This window comes from Dysidea avara, chromosome 2 (assembly GCF_963678975.1).
Source record: "Dysidea avara chromosome 2, odDysAvar1.4, whole genome shotgun sequence".
Lineage (NCBI taxonomy): Eukaryota > Metazoa > Porifera > Demospongiae > Dictyoceratida > Dysideidae > Dysidea > Dysidea avara.
In genome coordinates, this window is record NC_089273.1 from 31,072,892 (window position 1) to 31,092,512 (window position 19,621).

At 36.9% G+C, this 19,621-nt stretch overlaps 1 protein-coding gene across 5 annotated transcripts in view; it reads right to left on the reverse strand.

The window, feature by feature from the left end:
- Positions 1-341: 341 nt before the first annotated feature.
- The window catches only part of LOC136247061 (uncharacterized), a 52,521-nt gene continuing 33,241 nt past the window's right edge, over positions 342-19,621 (reverse strand). For 4 of the 5 annotated variants that reach the window (XM_066038670.1, XM_066038669.1, XM_066038671.1 and 1 more), the window contains exons 10-15: positions 13,652-15,487; positions 12,179-12,289; positions 11,086-11,672; positions 5,605-5,772; positions 626-839; positions 342-573 (exon numbers count right to left, since the gene is read on the reverse strand). In XM_066038670.1, the coding sequence (XP_065894742.1) occupies positions 563-573; positions 626-839; positions 5,605-5,772; positions 11,086-11,672; positions 12,179-12,289; positions 13,652-15,487 (2,927 nt within the window). In that variant the 3' untranslated portion in view covers positions 342-562. The remainder of the gene's footprint in view (positions 574-625; positions 840-5,604; positions 5,773-11,085; positions 11,673-12,178; positions 12,290-13,651; positions 15,488-19,621) is intronic. The other variant, XM_066038672.1, reaches the window with a different exon arrangement.

The following is a 19,621-nucleotide window of genomic DNA, read 5'->3' on the forward strand; positions in this document are numbered from 1 at the left end:
TATTTTTAATGACTATCCATACACCTCCAGTGTTACTCGCATGCTTGAAAATCTTAATTGGGCCACATTAGAACAACATCATGCTCAAGCTAAGCTAGTTACACTGTACAAAATTGTTAACAACATCCTTCACATTCCTACTCATAATATCTTAACACAAACTATGCCATCATATCCGATACGAAGCCATCACTTCGATGTACCACCATCTAGAATATAAGCGTATAAACTATCATATTTCCCTTCAAGTGTTACACTCTGGAATGCTTTACCAACAGACACCGCTTTGGCATCTGACCTTGAGTCTTTCAAAGATAGATTGGAACATCATTTTACAATCATTACCTAATTAAGAACAATTATTAAATTATAATATTACGTTATACTCTTACTGAGTTTGTACATTACTGCTAAATAATAATAATAATCTTGCTACATATTTTTTTACATTGTTGTGGTTTCGATCAGCTATATATAGTTATATATTACATATATGCATAGTTATTGAATATAAGGTGTTGTGAATTCTAGCAGAATTGAAGATTCTGTGCTAACAATTCTTCTAGGGAATATCTAAAAACAACAACATTGGGTAATTCCAAGCCATCAAAACAAAAACACATACCATTAAAAGCAGCAGCAATTGTAATATTCTTCTGAAATTCACTTTTTCCTCCCATTAAAAGAAATTCTAAGCACTGTTGTGTACCAAAAAAAGATCTGTTCTTCACTTTTATACCAATTTTAAATCGTGGAGGATATGACTCAAATTCCAATTTTTCCTTAAACTCTTTTAACAGCAAGTGATTTCTATAGCATTGTTGGAAATCCACATTTTCCTGTACAACAATAACAGAACAGCATGTAACATATGTAATGTACAAGTATGTACATATATATTGCATAAATCAGTTAGCTACTTTAAAGTTAAAATACAGGTTGATATTAAATTTTAGATGTTAAAGGCACCAACCTTATAATAGAGGAAATTCACATTGTACCTTGGTAGTCTATAGAATTAATAATAGTGAGAGCAGAGTTTCTAATGCTCTGTAAATAGGGCTGTATAAAATGATTGTGTGAAAGCGAAAAGGCTTCACGGGGTTTCACTTCAGCATAATCCCATGTTTTATTGTATCAAGACACACGGTGGTGTGTTGTGTGGCCAAGAAAGCCGGCAACCACACCATAAGTATATTTACAGGAAGAAAGAAAACAGCTTTTTCATGCGTGCATAGCTCCATGGCCCCTTCTCCAAAGCACACCATTTTTGCATTATAGCTGTCCCCCAAGTAGGGTACGCCACACAGCAAATTTGATTAAATTTGCAATAGCCATTTGCGAGATATGGGCGTTCAAATGTTCGTTTAAATTTCTTCGTTTTTTTCTGCTTTGATTTCTTTTTGCACACCTTGTAAAAATTGCTATAAATGCAAACGTGTACCTCAATTGCCTCAATCTTTGGCACAAATGAAGAGTGTGTAACGGTGGATTCACGTACCAAGTTTGGTGTGAATCTGAATAATATTCAAGTAGTTATGAGTGTTTATTCACATAAAAAAAGATCAAACTTCTGTCACGGCTACAGGGTAAACCAAGTATAGAAATAACTTGAAAATTGGTGTGTAGATAGGCTGATTATCGTAGCAGTGCCTTTCGATAGTTTGAATAGCAATAGAGTTACAGTGACAAAGTTATAAAGCAAAAACTAAGCAAGTGTAAAATCGCGGGATCGAGATACACTAATAGAGCAGTCACCACGGGGTTAAAAAGGTGTGCAAAAAATGTTGAAAAAAAAAAAAAACCTTACCAGAGTTCAAACCAGGGACCTCCATACCTAACACCTGCATCCTTAACCACTGAACCACTGCTACCTTGGATGATCACCTCAATTAATTTCTGCTTTATAACTGAATTTCTAGTTGAAATTCAAACGTTTGTAATTTCATAGATCAACCAATAGAAGTACTAGATTGTTCTAGAACATTCTATGTATGTTCTATTAGAAGTCCTCAAAAAATGTGCACTCTATTAGAGTATTACAATAATATTATCAATTATTGAATTAAATCATGCAATGAAATACATTTATAAGTCTGTCTTCAATAATCATCATTGTATCTACATAGAAAAGAAGAAATGTGAGTAAAAACAAACCTCAAAGTCAGCCATAGGCTGGTTTTGGGGCTTTATAAAGTACAAAGAGGAGTGAAATCCACACAAAAACAGCCAAGCTGTGAAAAAATGGAGCGGCTGTTAGCATTAACATCATTGCAGCCATTTCTTGGCCGCAACTTTGATTGCACAACTTTTTCACCCAGGCTTTTTATTTTTAAGGTTGCACCATTTTTCACAACTTGGCTGTTTTTGTGTGGATATCCTAGACATGACAAATGGAGCCAATTGTCATCTTACACAAGACACATCAATGATGCCATATGATGTCCAGCACAGTAGAATTGATATTTTGGTGACTACAAAATTAGTAATACAAGTATGGCAGGCTAGGAAATTCCACATCAGGTGCTTGAACAGTGCTCAAGGATAAGCTGTCTTCCGATATCTGTTCACAATACGGGAATTGCCGACTCTGAAAACAGCCAGGGTCAGTGAACAAACAGAAGAATTGTGTCGGTATCACAATGGCATGCTTCAATTGGAAACTTTTTGTAGCACCGTTTTCAAGGATTAGCATTTGTTCTTGGACATACTGGGAAAGAAAAACTCAAACACTAACAGTAACCCAACATGAGCTTCACTGTCACCCTCCATTTGGATATACATCAAGGATGCACATTGTATTTGCTGGATAAGATTATAAAGTGAACGTACTGAGCACAAATTCACAAAGTTCATGTCTGGTATGATCATAACAATGCAGATGTATACAATTTGTGTGACATGATCTCTGATCAACCTCCTGTATCCTGGATTTGACTGGGATCAATATGAAGAGCACTATCACAGAGTGATCCATTGCCATTTGAAGTCTGTTAAGTATTGCACTATACTGTATCGACTCGGTTAACTGTAAGCTTTGGTTTAGAATGCAACTCTATCAGACATTTGAATTCTCTAAGGAAGTGTTGTGCCTTGCCTGTAGAAAGTTGAAATCAAACTAAACTTGGATTGGCGAAGAAAATGCACTCAGTCAGAAAGTCCCTCCAGATATTGATGAGGCAAGCTGCATCATCCAAAGCAAAGCTAATATACATGTCACCTGCAAGTCAGTTGAAATGAAAGCAGAATGCTTTCATGGAACAGAATGGTGACAAGTGTGTAAGCTACCAAAGTACGAGAGCAGTGAAAGTGAAGAGCAACACAAAGAAATGAGTGTTGTTGTGAACAGAATTCAAGACAAGTTGGAGAAAGAAAGGAGATGCACATGGCCACATCATAAATAAGCACTCATACCTCACATGCCTTTTGCTGTACGAACACAAAACAAAGAGTTTCTTACTCCCCATGAAAAGGCAAATCTGATGGTGTATGTGTTTTATTGATCTGAGCTTTTTTAGTGCATATCAAAATAATTAAAATGTGCATAAATTTTTTATGTAGCACATGTATTTTACCCGGTTTACGGTTTTATTGCAAAACAGAATTTTGCAAAAATGCTCAGTGGATCAATTCCCTCTTCTCATCAAAGAGTGATGGTACAAAATTGTTTAACCATGGAGCGCAACATCGTAACTTTGGTTGGAACACTATCATAGATAAGTACAAGTGTGAAGTCAACAGAGCTAGGCAGTAGCTAACCAGGATGGTACCACGCTTGAAAGAAGTCCACTGTGAGAGGGATGCTTGGACGGAGCTAATAGTATTGCCATCCAGGTTCAATAGAAAAGCAAAGGATTAAACGATGACTGATTTAGGGATTAAGTATATCTTCAGGTATAGGAAACCTTTCTTGTTTCACTACTTTTTTTGCTATTCCCTTGTTTTACTACTTTTTTGCTATTCCCTTGTTTTACAATTTTTTTTTCTTTTTGATCCTTAATCCAACTTAAAATTTCTAATTTTTCCTTCTAGTTTTTTGTTTACTTTTAATAACATACTTATGACTAATAAACCTGCACACACTACATCAAAAGAAAGAATGGTGCCAACAATAGTATGGAAGGGGAGGGAGAGTGTTGAACTGTGCTATACACTGTGAAAAATGAGCCATAACGCCCTATGGTATCGTTCATACGACTTGGTGAATTGTGTTGATTGGTGACTAATTGTAAGTGCAGTGCATGTGTGCATACACCGTGAAGAAACTGAGGCTACTGAGTTAAACTCGAGAAAAGTATGGCACATCACACAGGGGAACATGGTAAAGACACAGGCAACTTAACTTGGAAAGCAAACATCACCATGAACATTGATGCTGCCTTGAGTTCCAGTTCCCACGTATGTTGTACTTTGTGCGATGACCTCGCACGTGATGTCTTCATTTGAGATTTCATCAAGGTCACCATCTGCTGCATCAACAAAACTGACACACCTAGACAGAGTTTCAACCATTGCGGACTACCAGCTTTTAACTAGTAATGTTTTATATCTGGGCAATCAACAGCAGTCAGGTATACGAGAGGAAATGAAGGTATGCAGATTACCTTACAGGCTCATTTTCACAGCTTGTAGTGCAGTTCGACACTGCACCCCCCATTATAAACTCTTGGTGCCAGGCATGTCATAAAATCAATTTTGCATCTGAATGTACGTTCCAACAATCAATTACTGAAAAATGCAGTGGCCATTAAGCTTTATTTTCAACTACAGTGTGCTCTGCCTATTACATAGCAATACGAATGAAGAACAGCACAAAACGTGTCTCTGCAATCACTACAGAAAATACGTAAATAAGTGTAATAGCTACCACCACAGCCATAGGGAAGCTGTATATTGCGCTACCATGAATTGACATCTTGCGTTGTCAGTGAAAAGAACTGGGATGCAAAAAGGACAAAGGTAAGTCTGTGATGCATGTTATTTTATGCACTGCAGTTGGCAAAAAGGCACATTTTGGGACAAAGCACCATAGAACAGTGCAAAATTTAAGCCCGCAGCCCTATGCATTGTCAAATTACGTTTGGCCGAAAGGCATCTTAGTCAGTTAGTAGAACATTCACAAATTTTTTTTTAAAATTTCATAGAAACTTGTTGGAAGGTTTGGGGTTGCTCTGGAGGCATTTTTGGGCTTGGTCATTGTTAACCAATACCGCCAAGCTGTTTTGAAGGAAACTGAGGCTGTTTTTTGAGTGATTTTGAAGGGCAAGATAGCCCAAAACACCATGATCCCTAATATACAGTACTACCGTACTGTATGATATTTGGGGAACATATACAGGTAACAAAAGCATAATGTCTACTTTTAAAAAGAGAATAGTTGGACATAATTCCTGAGGCTTACCATAAATGCAGAAAATTGTTACGTATTTGTGCTCCATTATCGTTATTTATTGTGCTACTACAAAATTGTGATCAGCTGTGAAGTTCTATGGGTATTGGGCAGTTATAGACCGTCCTGTTGACATCAATTCACTATGAATATCAATGTACTTGCAATCTTGCAAATGTAATAACTTTTAGTGCCTTATGTGTTATAGTACATACCTTTGATATCTCATAATCTGAAGTAATCTCAACTTCAGCATCATTGTTAAATTGTACTTGGTTAATATCAAGCTTCAGTTTTGTAGAATATGATGCAAAGGTAAACCCTGACTCTTCTCTATCACATGTAAACTCTTCTCTTTTATGCTTGTATTGCTCTTCTAAATGCTAACAAAACATTAAAAATTCGAATGAAACATCATGAATCATAATACAAGACAATTATTTGAAGACATTATATTACCCATTCTGACAAACCCAACCTTACAGCCTTTACAAATGACACAACTTTAACTTGTGTTAAGAGTAGGCAGCACCCTGAAACTTGGTCAGCTTGATGTTTTTGCATAGCAGTAACAAACTTTAAGTAGATTCATTAAAAGCATGGGATGTTATGGGTTGTGGAAAAGCCACTAGACTGGTGTTGTCAAACTGGCCATAGCATGAGAGTGAATTTTACCTACAATTTTATTCATGATTTATCAGATAATATTATGTTTGATGAGTTATGATATTGATAGCAGATATATAGTGGGCTATTAATTTATAACTTTATAACCATTAGAATAGCTATAGTGACTTCAAATAAAGAACTGTATAGTAACGTTAGGAATTTTAGATGTTAGTAGGGATCATTACACTATACAAGTAGGATCATCACCTGATGTGCCAATTTAATCCCTACTTTAGACCTCCCACAGTGAAGTTTGCATGGGCTAAAGTAAAAGGATTAAATTCACATGGTAGTTAAATGGTCTCCTTAATCCCTAATAGACTCCTTATACAAAAATTATTCTCACAATTTTAGGCAACATGATAAAGATGAGTAGCTGTATAACTAAGCTTCCTGTGGGTAATCATTCTTGCAATTAGTTGCATACATAACAATATTATCACTCCCACCACTTTAGATGAAAATGGTATGCTGTAATTTATAATGCCTTTCAACATGACCAGCTATAATTGGACAGTGTACATGCAGGTAGATGAGATTCAGTATCAAATTTATGGTGATATTGAAGCTCTTCTCGGGGTCCAGATTGATAGTTTTACCTACACACAGTGTGCTCAAATTCATTGAATAGAAGCATTGCGATACGAGACTTCCATATACTGATATGTGACTTTGCAGTTTCATTGTAATAAAAGGATAGTCTTGTACCAGTCCGCCTCAGTTTAGGAGGAGGAAGGAACACTGAAGATTATGGCATTTTTGAATATTTACTTCAAAACATTTGAAGGTTGAAATTTTCACTAACCGAAAAATGTGACCCACTGAGTGAAAACCAGTGCCATGTTTTTGCAAGATTCTACTTTGTTATAAAAACAAAAACTAAATTGGGGGAAATTACACATATTTGTTATAATTGAAACAAAGCTCAAATTGCAAAGATGGACAAAGATAATCCAAGCAATGCAGTACACAAGCAACATCTACATAACAGAGGCAGCTAATCAAGCCTATAACGTTAGCCATTACAGGCTAGGTATCATGGGAAAACACAAACTTATATGTTGCACTATATCATCTGAAATTTCATGATGAATTCAAAGAATCAAAGGTGTAGTAGAACAAGCCTTTTCATGCATATTGCATATTTGACTTATTACTGATGATGTAAGAGCTGCAGTACATACATTCTTCCATGAAAATACTCAAGCGTTAATAAGTTCAATACATTTTGACCTTTTTTAAATTCTGTGGTTGTGCAACCATACCATATATTCATGGTATTGTGGACTAGTAAATAGACCAGTCTGGGATTAATCAGTCAAGGAAATCTTGAGTAGTGAAGTGATAAAGTCAACTAGTATGTTATACCAATGTTGTTAAAAACCATGATTAGTAATTTCAATACTGCCTGAAGTGTTAATTTTTATTACAGAGAAGAATCCTTATAATATTATACTAGTTAAAGCACAGTTGTGCGTACAATATGGAAATAAAAGCACGAGGGCATGGGCGAGAGACTAATATAGCACGAGGCAAAGCCGAGTGCTATATTAGGCTCGAGATCATGCCCAAGTGCTTTTATTTTCATATTGTACGTGCGACAGTGCTTTAACTGGTTTAGAGTGCTGTCTTGGTTATCTTACTTGGAGCGTTCATTTCATGAATTTGAACCACGTTAGTTTTCAGCCATCAGACAATCGGTAAGTGTCTATGTAGTACAGTTGTGGTAGCAAATAGTATCTTTCTGGCTACTTTTGGCAATTAGAAATGTTACGCATGTGATCTTGTTTTTCATATTTATTTTTCAATCAATGCATAACTGTTCTTTACTTTTAGTTGCAGAAAATAAAGCACTCTTTTCGCTTTGATCTTACCGACACAAAGTACTTTAAGTTAGAGTTAAAGCACTGCCGCGTGTGTACAGAAAATACAGTACGAGGGGGTGTGTCGAGAGGCTAATGCAGCACGAGGCGAAGCCGAGTGCTGTATTTGCCTCGAGACAGCCCCCGAGTACTGTATTTTTCGTACACACAAGCAAGGCGGTGCTTTAAGTGTTATATTGTACTTCCTGGTCGTGTCTGGCTCGGTGCGATTTTCTCTAGTACTCAAACCGCTGCGATTTTCGGTGATAAGGGTATCAGTAAGTGTTTAACTAATTTATTTCTAGTCATAGAACGAACTAATAGGATTAGTTTGGCTAGTTTTAGCGATTTACAATGTCACGCACGTGATCAATTGTGCTGTCTTAGTGGAGCCGTGTTTAAAAGTTTCGTGATCAGACGATCAGTAAGTGTTTATACAATCTATTCCTAGCCGTAGAACAAACTTGTAGGATTAGTTTGGCTGGTTTTAGCGATTTACAGTGTGTTGTTTACGTAACATTCCAAAAACAAAATCTCCGCATAACTGTACTGTATTTGCCCAATTAGCTGCATAAACTATACTGTAGGACTCGTACAGTACAGTTATGCAGCTGATTAGTACTGTATGGACAATACAATACGCGACATCGCTTTGATCCTCCCACGCAAAATACAATATTGTACTGTTAAACCAATCTCTTTGTACCAATCACACATAAATAATTATCACCTTATGATGTCAGTATTACTATAATAATACTTCAATATTCAGGATTGCCTTAATTGATTAATTCCAGACCATCACCAGCTTGTAGGGCAAGCTTCAGTCTATTTACCAGTAAACTGTTAGTAAGTGTAAATACCACTTTAGCGTGGGCATTTAAAAGCGCCACTCAGGGTTTATCTCACATGTTGCCTCAACAATATCACGGGAATGTGGGAACGCGGTTTGCTCATCACTTTGATGCCCAACCAGTTCAAAGATATAATTTGCTTTGAGTCATTATATTGATTGATATAGAGTGCTTAATTGTGGGTTTGGGTTTTTAGGTTAGGCTAGACTTAGTGTAGTTGCTAAGTTTTGACTAGTTGATATTTGTGACCGTCTCAGCAAAAACCCAACTTGTTTGCACAATTAAAAAAATTTTTTATTCACTCAGCAATATCAGCAGTGTCCAAGGAATGGACCACCAAAGTTTCAGCCTTCTGTGGTGCGTAGTTTTGGAATTATAGCGATAGACAGTAGGAAGAGCAAGGTAATCGATTTGTACAGCCACTATACTGAAAATAAACTACAGGTGCTTACATTCGCAGCCATAACGTCCGTTTGGATTAGTCTATGATGTTGCAATTTGGCTTAAAACGTTCAACATGGATCAGTACATCAGCCAAGGTATAGTATTAGCCCTGTAGATACTTGCACATATGGATATGAAGGTGGTTTGGTAGAAGAAACGATGACAATCTTGTTTACGATTATCGCATCGTAAACAAACACACGTGACACGCATACCGTTGGAGCTAGAGAAACGAAACAATGATTTTCGAACTCTCCATGAACAGGTGAATAAGATGGTATATAGTTTTAATCGATTTGAGTCTTTCGTCTTCGTGTACTGGTCCGATAAAAACTTGCATAGTTTTTTTGTAGCATGCGTAATTTTACGAATTATTGTTAACTTTCGATTTTCTCAATACGCATGCTTGTGCAAACAAGTCGGGTTTTTTGCTGAGACGGTCACATTTACTAAACAATAAATGCAACTGGCCCTCAAAAATAGGGCATGTGGGCACATGATTTTGCCTACTTTTTCAAACTTCCATCACTCATAATTTTTTATACCATTATGCTATGGAAATGCAATTTTCAGGCCTTAGTACGCATTTAATTGGCTTTATGATGCAAGTTACAGAATGCATATATTCCGTTTAAGTAGTGAGATATTACCTGTAGTGTGAATGGGTGTAGTTTGTGCCCACATGCCCTGTTTTCGCAGGCCCGGCTACAAATCATCAGTAAAATAATCATTTGGGAAATGCGTGGATGCATATTTCTACCAATCACATGTCAGCCATTGAGCAGACCACAGTACAACACAAATAGGACACCTAGATTTAAATAGGTGAGTAACTTAGAATCCTAAGTACTTGACTTAATATTTGACCAGGCCTGCGAAAACAGAGCATGTGGGCACAAACTACATCCTGTCACTCTACAGGTTATATCTCAATACTGGAACAGAATATTTGTATTCTGTAACTTGCATCATACCGCCAATTAAATGCTTACTAAGAGCTGAAAATTTCATTGCCATAGCAAAATGGTACCAAACGTTATGAATTACTGAAATTTGAAAAAGTAGACAAAAATCATGAGGCCACATGCTCTATTTTCATAGGCCCAGTCACATATACTGTCCCAATAGCAAAGTTAGTAGGCTTAATGCAGCACAGAATGGTAAAACTTAAAAGTCTCAATCTCACCATAGCAATTTTTCAAGCATTGTGCGTAAAGTGTAATGACATATAAATAATGCTCTGAAGGCTAAACAGCCCACGCTATTTAAATCATTAGCAATCATCAGATACTGATGTATCAAAGAAATAGGGTGAGTGCTCTGTATAGTTCTTTCACCTATCAGGTGAGTGTGCCTAGAGTGATACATATCACTTATACTATGACTGTGTCAGGTTTTGCTGATATATACATCCTTAGCCCTTGGGTCTATGGTCCTCGTGCTTCAGGTGTATACATATATCAGCAAAATCCTTTGCAGCTGTGGTATAACTATTACATATGGTATGGTTACACAACTACATAATTAAAAAGGACTAAAATGTACAACAAGAGTTTGTTGAGGTTGCGGGTGTTTTAGTTGAAATAATGTACTCCAGCAGTAAAGTAAGAAACCCTAGAATTAAATTTAGCTATAGGCTATTAAATTTTTAATGGTTTCACAACCATTCACAATTGGTTTAACATAATAGAACAATATTCTATGGTTAAGGGAGATTGCATTTGTGCCTCTATCATACAGTGCAGTGCACAAAAAATGTTTCATATAATGGCTCGCATTAGAAACTACACTCAATTCTTAAATACCAATGCATGACAAATAATTATATCACTTTCAGTTACATTATGTCATACAGTTCAATTATTACCGTTCTACATGTTGAGAGAGAGGGTATCAAGCAAACATCACAATTCCAATGATCTATCTTAGGAATTTTGTGCTTCATAGCTACTATTCTGTACTTGTTTTCAGGAATGTCCTTTGCCACTGTTGCACTGTTAACTATGCAGTAATAACATGACTGGTCAATATCTACTAATCCAAATGCTTCGCCGACTTTGAATTCACCACTATCTATAACACTCATGTACCCTTCAGATGGTGACGCGTGTGTCATTTTAGCAAAACATAAACTATTCACATGAGATACGTTTTCAACACTAACACAATGTGGCAAACACAAGGTAATTGGCTTTTGGAGCTCCACATCCATACACAACCAAACAATTGCGGATACTGGAACTACATTAGGAGCAAATTTCACTGGTGCACACAATGTTGCAGCAAACTTAAGCATTCCTTGTTTTCCCTTAGGGATGGCATCTGGTGGAATTGTAACTGTTGTGTCATGATTAAAGGAATAAAATATTCCTCCACCATCATCAAACGATTCAGTTTCAATATCACCAATCCAGTTTACAATATCAGGAGGTAAGTATGGTTGATCTGTTATTGCTAAGGAATGTAAAATATAGTAGACTGTGCACTTTAATGTGTGGATACAATAAATAGTGTATGGTTGAATTGTTCTGTGTGCTGCAGAGAATTCACATATTTAAGCAAATTACATACGTACATAATGAGACAAACTTCACCACAATGATTACTGATTACACATAATCTGATCTGGATCAGACCCAGAGACCGAAAAAAACTGGTATAAAAAGTGACCCAAATGACTTGTAAAATCTGGATAACCTGACATTACAGTGCTGATGTGGTGCAGCATATTATGTGATCTGCTTGCAAGTCTAAGTTACTTGCCTAACTGTAAGCAATGCTGAGTTTACTATTATAACCAGAGAAAATTATACTGCCTTGTTTTTCTATTGCTAAAGTAAATTGTTTGCTACATTAAAAATGCCCGCATGGAATTTACAGCAATATTAACATGCTAAATACGTACAGTTATGCATTTACATATGCATTTACATATGCATGCAGCATCTTAAACTTCATACCGAGGTCAGTCATGCTCTGCCTTTGCTGTTGTACTTCATTGTTTAGTGATTGCATGTAGTTATTCTGCTGCTTAGTCACAAGAGCCTTTTCCCCACTATCACCTGTATGTACTGTACATATGTACATACATAGTAGATGTGCACAGAAACAGTATCTCAACTAAACTACTAAATATAGCATTATATACACTTTATTTATAACACAATTTTGAAGCATATATCATTGAAATACGTGACCTGCTGAGCAAAAACTGGCTGCTTTTGCACATTCCTCAAATTCAATCTCTGTTATCTATAGTATCAAAGGAGTGGACAGCCAAAGTTTCAGCCTTTTGTGATGAATAGTCTTGGAGTTATAGCACTAGACAGTTGGAACCGGAATAAACTCAATTTGTACGGCAACAATATGGCAAATAAATTACAGATGCTTATTTAATCGATCATAACTCACGACTATCATAACTCACGACTGAAACAAGCTATGAAGATGGGGTTTAGCTCAGCCTGTTCACCATGAACTTACATATCGATCAAGGTATAGTGTTCACCCTGTACATCCCCGTGGGGACAAAAAAGAAGGCCATTTCAACAATTAAATGACAATGGTAAACTTTATTTCTACTGCATTGTAAATAAGCGCCTATAACTTATGTACCATACGCTGTACAAACACGAAACAAAGATTTTCTTACTCAAATTACGCATATAATCATGTATTTCTTACTGTTCTATCTTGTTATCATTTGCAAATTCTCTACACAAACGTTATGGCTGGTGGCCATTACACTTTGTTTTCAGCTATGTTTCACCCATTACACAGCGTTACAAATGAAGAACAGTACGAGAAGTGTCTTTGTAACCAATCCAGTTGCTACTGAAAATATGGGTACTTAACTAACACAACCACAGGGAAGCCATGTTGCACTACCACAAATTGACAACTTGCATTGTCAGCAAAAAGAACTGGAACACACTGGCAAGTCCATTATGCGTGTATTGTAGCATACTGCGGTTGGTGAAAGGCATATCCCAGGATGAAGCAATGTTAAACAGTGAAGAAATCAAGCCTGTAGCCTTATCCACTGTCAAGTTATGTTTGGCTGGAGGCATCAGTTAGTTAGTCAGTCAGCATAAAATTCTGTTAAATAGAAGATTTTAAAATTCCATAGAAACTTTTTGGAAGGGTTTGGGGTTGGTCTGAATACATTTTTGGGCTTGGCTGTGCTTAATCGATGCTACCAAGCTGTCATGAACAGAAATTGAGGCTGGTTGTAGGGTGACATTTTTGGCTGGAAAAACCCAATTCCCTAATATAAAGTACTAATGTACTGTATGATAATTATGTTGAGTATTACATATAATTATATAGATGCAGTACAAAGTGAGGTACGTACATACATAAGTACACATCATTGAAATTCATACTAGTATTTTTATATCATACAAAATCAGTGCAGTTTTTTTAAATCTTACCATCTTGCATCTTTATTAAGTAATTATCATGAACTAATTGTACTTCTTCTTCAAATTTCCCAGTAGTAATATCGAGATATAATTTTTCAATTTCATCTTCCTTGTTCTGAAGTAAAGCTCTAGTAATTTTGTTGTGTAGCTCAATATGCAACTTAAACCGTGGTAATTTTTCTGCAGAAATAGCATGATACTCTTTTGTTAAAATCTGTAACTCTTTACACTTAGTAGTCATTGCTGCTTTTAATTCTGCATCACACTGTGTACAAATAGTTTCAGCAAGTTCAACACATCTGGTAATTGTTGTCACAATAAAGTGTGTTTCCAAGTACTCTTTTAGAAGGGGTATCAGGTTATCAAAACTCATTATTCGAAAACACAGTTGAAAATGTTCGTTAACCTTTCTGCTTAACCCCTGAGCATTTTTAAGTGCATTGTGGCATTCAGTGATCAATGAAACTATTTCTTCATTAAGTAACGCCAATAGGTGATAATACCTTGCGTCATTTAAGAGTGACTGTATGTTGTGCAAAATCAGCTGTGCAAGATGTGGATCATGTAGTACATGCATATTAATCTCCTTCATGTAATATGGTAATACAATGTGTTCCATTTTTAGTTTGTTCTGTATTAAAAATTCTGGCTTGCTAAAAGGATTCACCTCATGGGATTGTTGAAACAAAAGCTCCTCTACTGTAGCAATTAATTGGTCTGTTTTAAGGAAAATGAAAGGAGACAAACGACCAACTGTTTCACTCTTAATGGTGCCCATGATATACTCACTAATAACACTATGTACTGTCACAAACATATATGCAGTGTTATAGTAAGGAGGCATTTGTTTTGAACATTTACTGTACACCAATCCATATTGTTGTAGCAATGAAGTAGCTTTTTTAGTAGTCTCACCCGAAACTTTCCAAAGACATTTTACTGCTCGGCTTGGCAGTGATCCCCCAATTCCTGTGTACAATATCAATGAAAGCAGTTTGTCTTTTAGTTTTAGAGATTCGTCCGATTTATCCAGCAGCCCTAATGACACTTCAATACAAGCACGAACTGATAGCTGGCGAATTTTACGGGTTGTTTTAATATCAAAGGCTACTAATCCTTTAATAGTTAAATTGCGCTGTACATCCAAAATTGCATTTTTCAAAGTAGTATGGCTTTGTTTTATACTGTGGTAAAGTTGACCTCTTATAAGTGATAAGAGAAGAGGCCACTGATGTGTGCTTTGTGCTAACTCGTTGATTACTATAACGTCTTCTTTTGACAGTTCACTGTTTTCAAGGACTCCATAAGTCATCAAAGACACAGATTCTCTTAATGACATAGGACCAATGTCAATTGTCTGTTTGGATGGAATGCCAATATCAGGATTTCTGGTAGTAAGTATTATTTTGCAGTATGAAAAAGCTTTCACAATGGGCCTAGCATCTTCAACTCTCCATACATCATCAATAATGACAAGAACATTTTTGAATATTTTTGTGAGCTCCTGAATCTTCTCTTCAATATTGTTTATATACTGAAAATCTTTTCCAGTCATTTGACAGTAGTGGTCATTCAATATTTTACCGGGATCACAAGTCTGTGGATCAAGCTCAATAAAAATAATACCATTTGTGAAGACATCTTTTACATCATGATGGTGACATATATCTAAAGCCAATGTAGTTTTGCCAAATCCCCCAGCTCCAGCAATAGTAACCATAACACATTCTTCACCAGGAACAAAAGTATCAGAACTGGAACAGATTGCTTGTGCAATTTTGTTAAACAGATAATGACGGCGTATATGATATTCTGGCACTGGAGGTGGTGATTGATACTTACAACCTGCAAGAAAAAAAAAGAAAGCTAAAAATTGTGCATGTAGAAAAAATTATCAAAAAGTTCACATTGCATATAATTATGTATGTAGTGTGGCCATGGCCAAGGTAAGGCTTGTAATAAATAAGTGTATAATGCAGTAAAGTCTAAATATTGGCAGGCAAAATACTAAAGAAATTCAATACTCTAACAGACAGCAGGGTGAAGTTTGCAAATAGTCTATTTTAATACAGTTTTAGAATGTCCTGTACACCAAAAACAATATTCCACATACTGGACAGGTGTCAGCATTGGACATTTTGCCATATCAACCAAAGTTTAGTTAGTTGAATAGTAATCATACAAATAGCTTCTGTGGGTTTAAGTTTTATCTAAAACTGTTTGATAACCTGACCATTTAACAAATCTAAAGTACTACAATTTATGTCAGAAAAAATGATGGAATAGCTTTTACACCCTTTCTCTAGCTAAAGTCAAACAATTATTTTAAGTATAAAGTTGGTGGTCAGGTACTGTCAGTGGTCACCCAGTATTGTTATTAACTTTTTTTGACTGCTGTATCTTTCACAGAGTTCAGAGGAATTCTACCAGAGCTACAGTACTGCCCAAGTGCAATGTCACACTCGCTTGTATGTGAAATTTTGCTTGAGATTTAAAAGTCGCTATTTACGGGACATGGCAATTGTTTCACTCGCAAATCTTGTGAGCAAAACAGTTGCCACGCCCCTTAATTAGATTTTTTAAATCTCAAGCAAGATTGCACATGCAAGTGAGAGTGATATTTCACTTGGGCAGTACCGTAACAACAAGGAGGCATGGGCCTACGTATGTTCCTGTTGTGTACAGAAGACCATTATTTTCAATTTTTGGCACGACTTTATAAGACATTATGAGACTGTTTCATAATATCAAGTTACAAAGCAATAATCGTTCCCCCTTTTGGCAACCAGTAATTCTTAACAGTGTTCATGTTCCTACGTATTATTGTCAACACTGGCACTAGAGAATAAAACTCACACTAAGCTTGGAAAAAGCACCTCTACTGCTAAAACATCTAACCGCAGCATGATGGTTATATGAAAGAACATTCCTTAACTGTCTACGACTAGTATTCAAAAATTTGGACGGTTACAATAATCCATTGTAGAAAAAAAACCGCTTAACAAGTGTAGTGGTAGAACAGGAGCTCGATTATGCCAGTTACATCTCATTACATAATCACTGCAGATTTCACAGTGGCGTGTTCAACATAACTTTCTATGTGGGTTTCGATTCTACAAGAGTTCATACTGTGTGGTTGTTACAATGTATTCTCTACATGTGAAATGTTTCAGCAAGGATTATCACTACTGTCATGACTGTGCTAGTACAAGGTGCGCCTGCATTTCAAATTTAACCATGCTTATAGAATTTTGCGTGGACGAGAACAAAGGAAAAAGTGTACTTAAAGTTTCATAAAGTACACTCTCAGCCAGCCAACAGTGACAAAGAGTGCTTTATTGCACCGCAAAGAGTGCTTTATTGAACGAATAAGCACTCTTTGCAGTGCAATAAAGCACTCTTTGTGGGCAATAAAGCACGGTTGCCCACATGCTCTAGTGCAGGCTAATAGCCTACGGGACTCACGCCAGTACGACTAATCACCCAAGCCGGTAAAGGCTGATAGCCTCACCGCGCTACGTGATCAGTCACCCCAGCCAATACGAGTTCTACCACTGGATTGTTTTTATAGACATGCCTAAATGCTTCGATGATGGGTGGGAGAAGGTAACGTTGCTGCTACATTTTTTAATGTAAACAGACAAGTCCTGGAGATACTTCACCATGTGTCACAAAATAGAATTGATTGTGGGTTACAACCCAATCCTGCCAAAATATGCAATGAACGTCTATCATGCCAAACTATGGTGAAATACCCGTGAGTTACTTTGTTAAACTAGTTTGTATGCATTCAGGCTAGTAATAGTTTGTGCAACGTGTATTAATTACGAGTCCTAGTGTATGGTGAAGCTACACGACTAGAAAGTTCCATAAATCATTTAAAGCATAGCCTTGCTCGTGCTATATGAAAAATAAAGCACTCAGCGCTTGGCCTTGATGCTAATAAAGCACTCAGCTTCACCTCATACTTTATTAGCATCTCAGCTGCATGCCTAGTGCTTTATTTTTCATATAGCACTCGCGGCTATGCTTTAACATATCAAGACACACAGTAGTGTGTCGTGCGGCCCAAGGAGCCGGCGCGTAACACCCGTGAGTATATTGACAGGAAGAAAGAAAACACAATTTTCGCACCTCCGTAGCTCTGTGCTTCCTTGATGAAACAAGACGATTTTTGCTGTGAACATGCCCTCCAACTGCAGCACTCTACATTCCAAATTTGAGCAAAATCGCTTCACGCGTTCCCGAGATATGCGACTTCAAAAATTGGCTCAGTTTCTTCGGTTTTTTTTTCTTCTTATTTTTCTTTTTCTTGTCGCACACTTACAAAAACTGCTATAAAACTCGAATGCCATATCCAATTGCCTTGAAATTTGGCACACAGAAGGGGGATATAAAGGCGCATCTCGGTACCAACTTTGGCTGGAATACGATAAACAGGCAGAGTTACGAGCGATTATTCATGAAAAATAACACCAAAATGTTGTCACGCCTACAGGGTAAACCGCGTATGGGAAGAAGCTGAAAATCGGTGGGTGAATAGGTTAACTATTGAACCTCAAACCTTTTGTGGTTTGAAAGAAATCGAGTTAAAAAACAGGAAGATACAACAAAAAAACCAACAGTGTGTAACAATTATGCAATCAAGATTAGCTAATAAAAAAACTACTGCTTGCCACGCCTACCAGATAAATCGCTTGGGGTATTGCTTTGAAAATCGTTATACAGATGGAGTAATCATCTTAGAAAGGCTCATCAATGGTGTAGAAGAATCAGACTTAAAGCGACGGAGTTATAACACGAAATCCAACTTGGTGCAGCAAGTGCGAGATCGAGATACTCTAATAGAGCAGTCATCCTAATAGAGCAGTCACCCTGAAGAGAATTCAAGAGATCAGCTAGAAATAAGAAACCTGTATAGAGATCAGCTACACACAAGTCACCCTGTAGAGAGATCAGCTAGAAGAAGTTACCTTGTAGGGAGTTCATGCAACTATGGAAAGAGATAGTTCAGCTAGAAAAAATCACCTTGTAGAGTTCAGCTACAAAGAAACCACCATGTAGAGAGTTCGGCTACAAACAAATCGCCCTGTGGAGAGATCAATAGAAGAAGTTACCTTGCAGAGAGTTCAGCTACAAAGAAACCATCATGTAGAGAGTTCAGCTACAAACAAATCTCCCTGTAGAGAGATTAGCTAGAAGAAGTTACCTTGTAGAGAGTTCAGCTACAAAGAAACCATCATGTAGAGAGTTCAGCTACAAAGAACCATCATGTAGAGAGTTCAGCTACAAACAAATCTCCCTGTAGAGAGATAAGCTAGAAGAAGTTACCTTGTAGAGAGTTCAGCTTCAAACAAATCACCCTGTAGAAAGATCAGCTAGAAGAGGTCACCTTGTAGAGAGTTCAGTTACAAAGAAACCACCATGTAGAGAGCTTAGCTACAAACTAGTGACCTTGTAGAGACATCAGCTAGAAGAAGTTACCTTGTAGAGAGTTCAGCTACAAAGAAACCATTCTTTAAAGAGCTCAGCTGAAAACAAATCACCTGTACATAATTCAGCTACAAATAAATCACCCTGTAGAAAGATGAGCTAGAAAAAGTTACCTTGTAGAGAGTTCAGTTACAAAGAAACCACCATGTAGAGAATTCAGCTACAAACTAGTGACCCTGTAAAGACATCAGCTAGAAGAAGATGCCTTGAGAGAGTTCAGCTACAAAGAAACCATAATGTAGAGAGTTCAGCTGCAAACTAATCACCTGTAGAGAGTTCAGCTACAAACAAATCTCCCTGTAGAGAGATCAGTTAGAAGAAGTTACCTTGTAGAGAGTTCAGCTACAAAGAAACCATTTTGTAAAGAGCTCAGCTGCAAACAAATCACCTGTACAGAATTCAGCTACGAACAAATCACCCTGTAGAGAGATCAGCTAGAAGAAGTTACCTTGTAGATAGTTCAGCTACAAACAAATCACCCTGTAG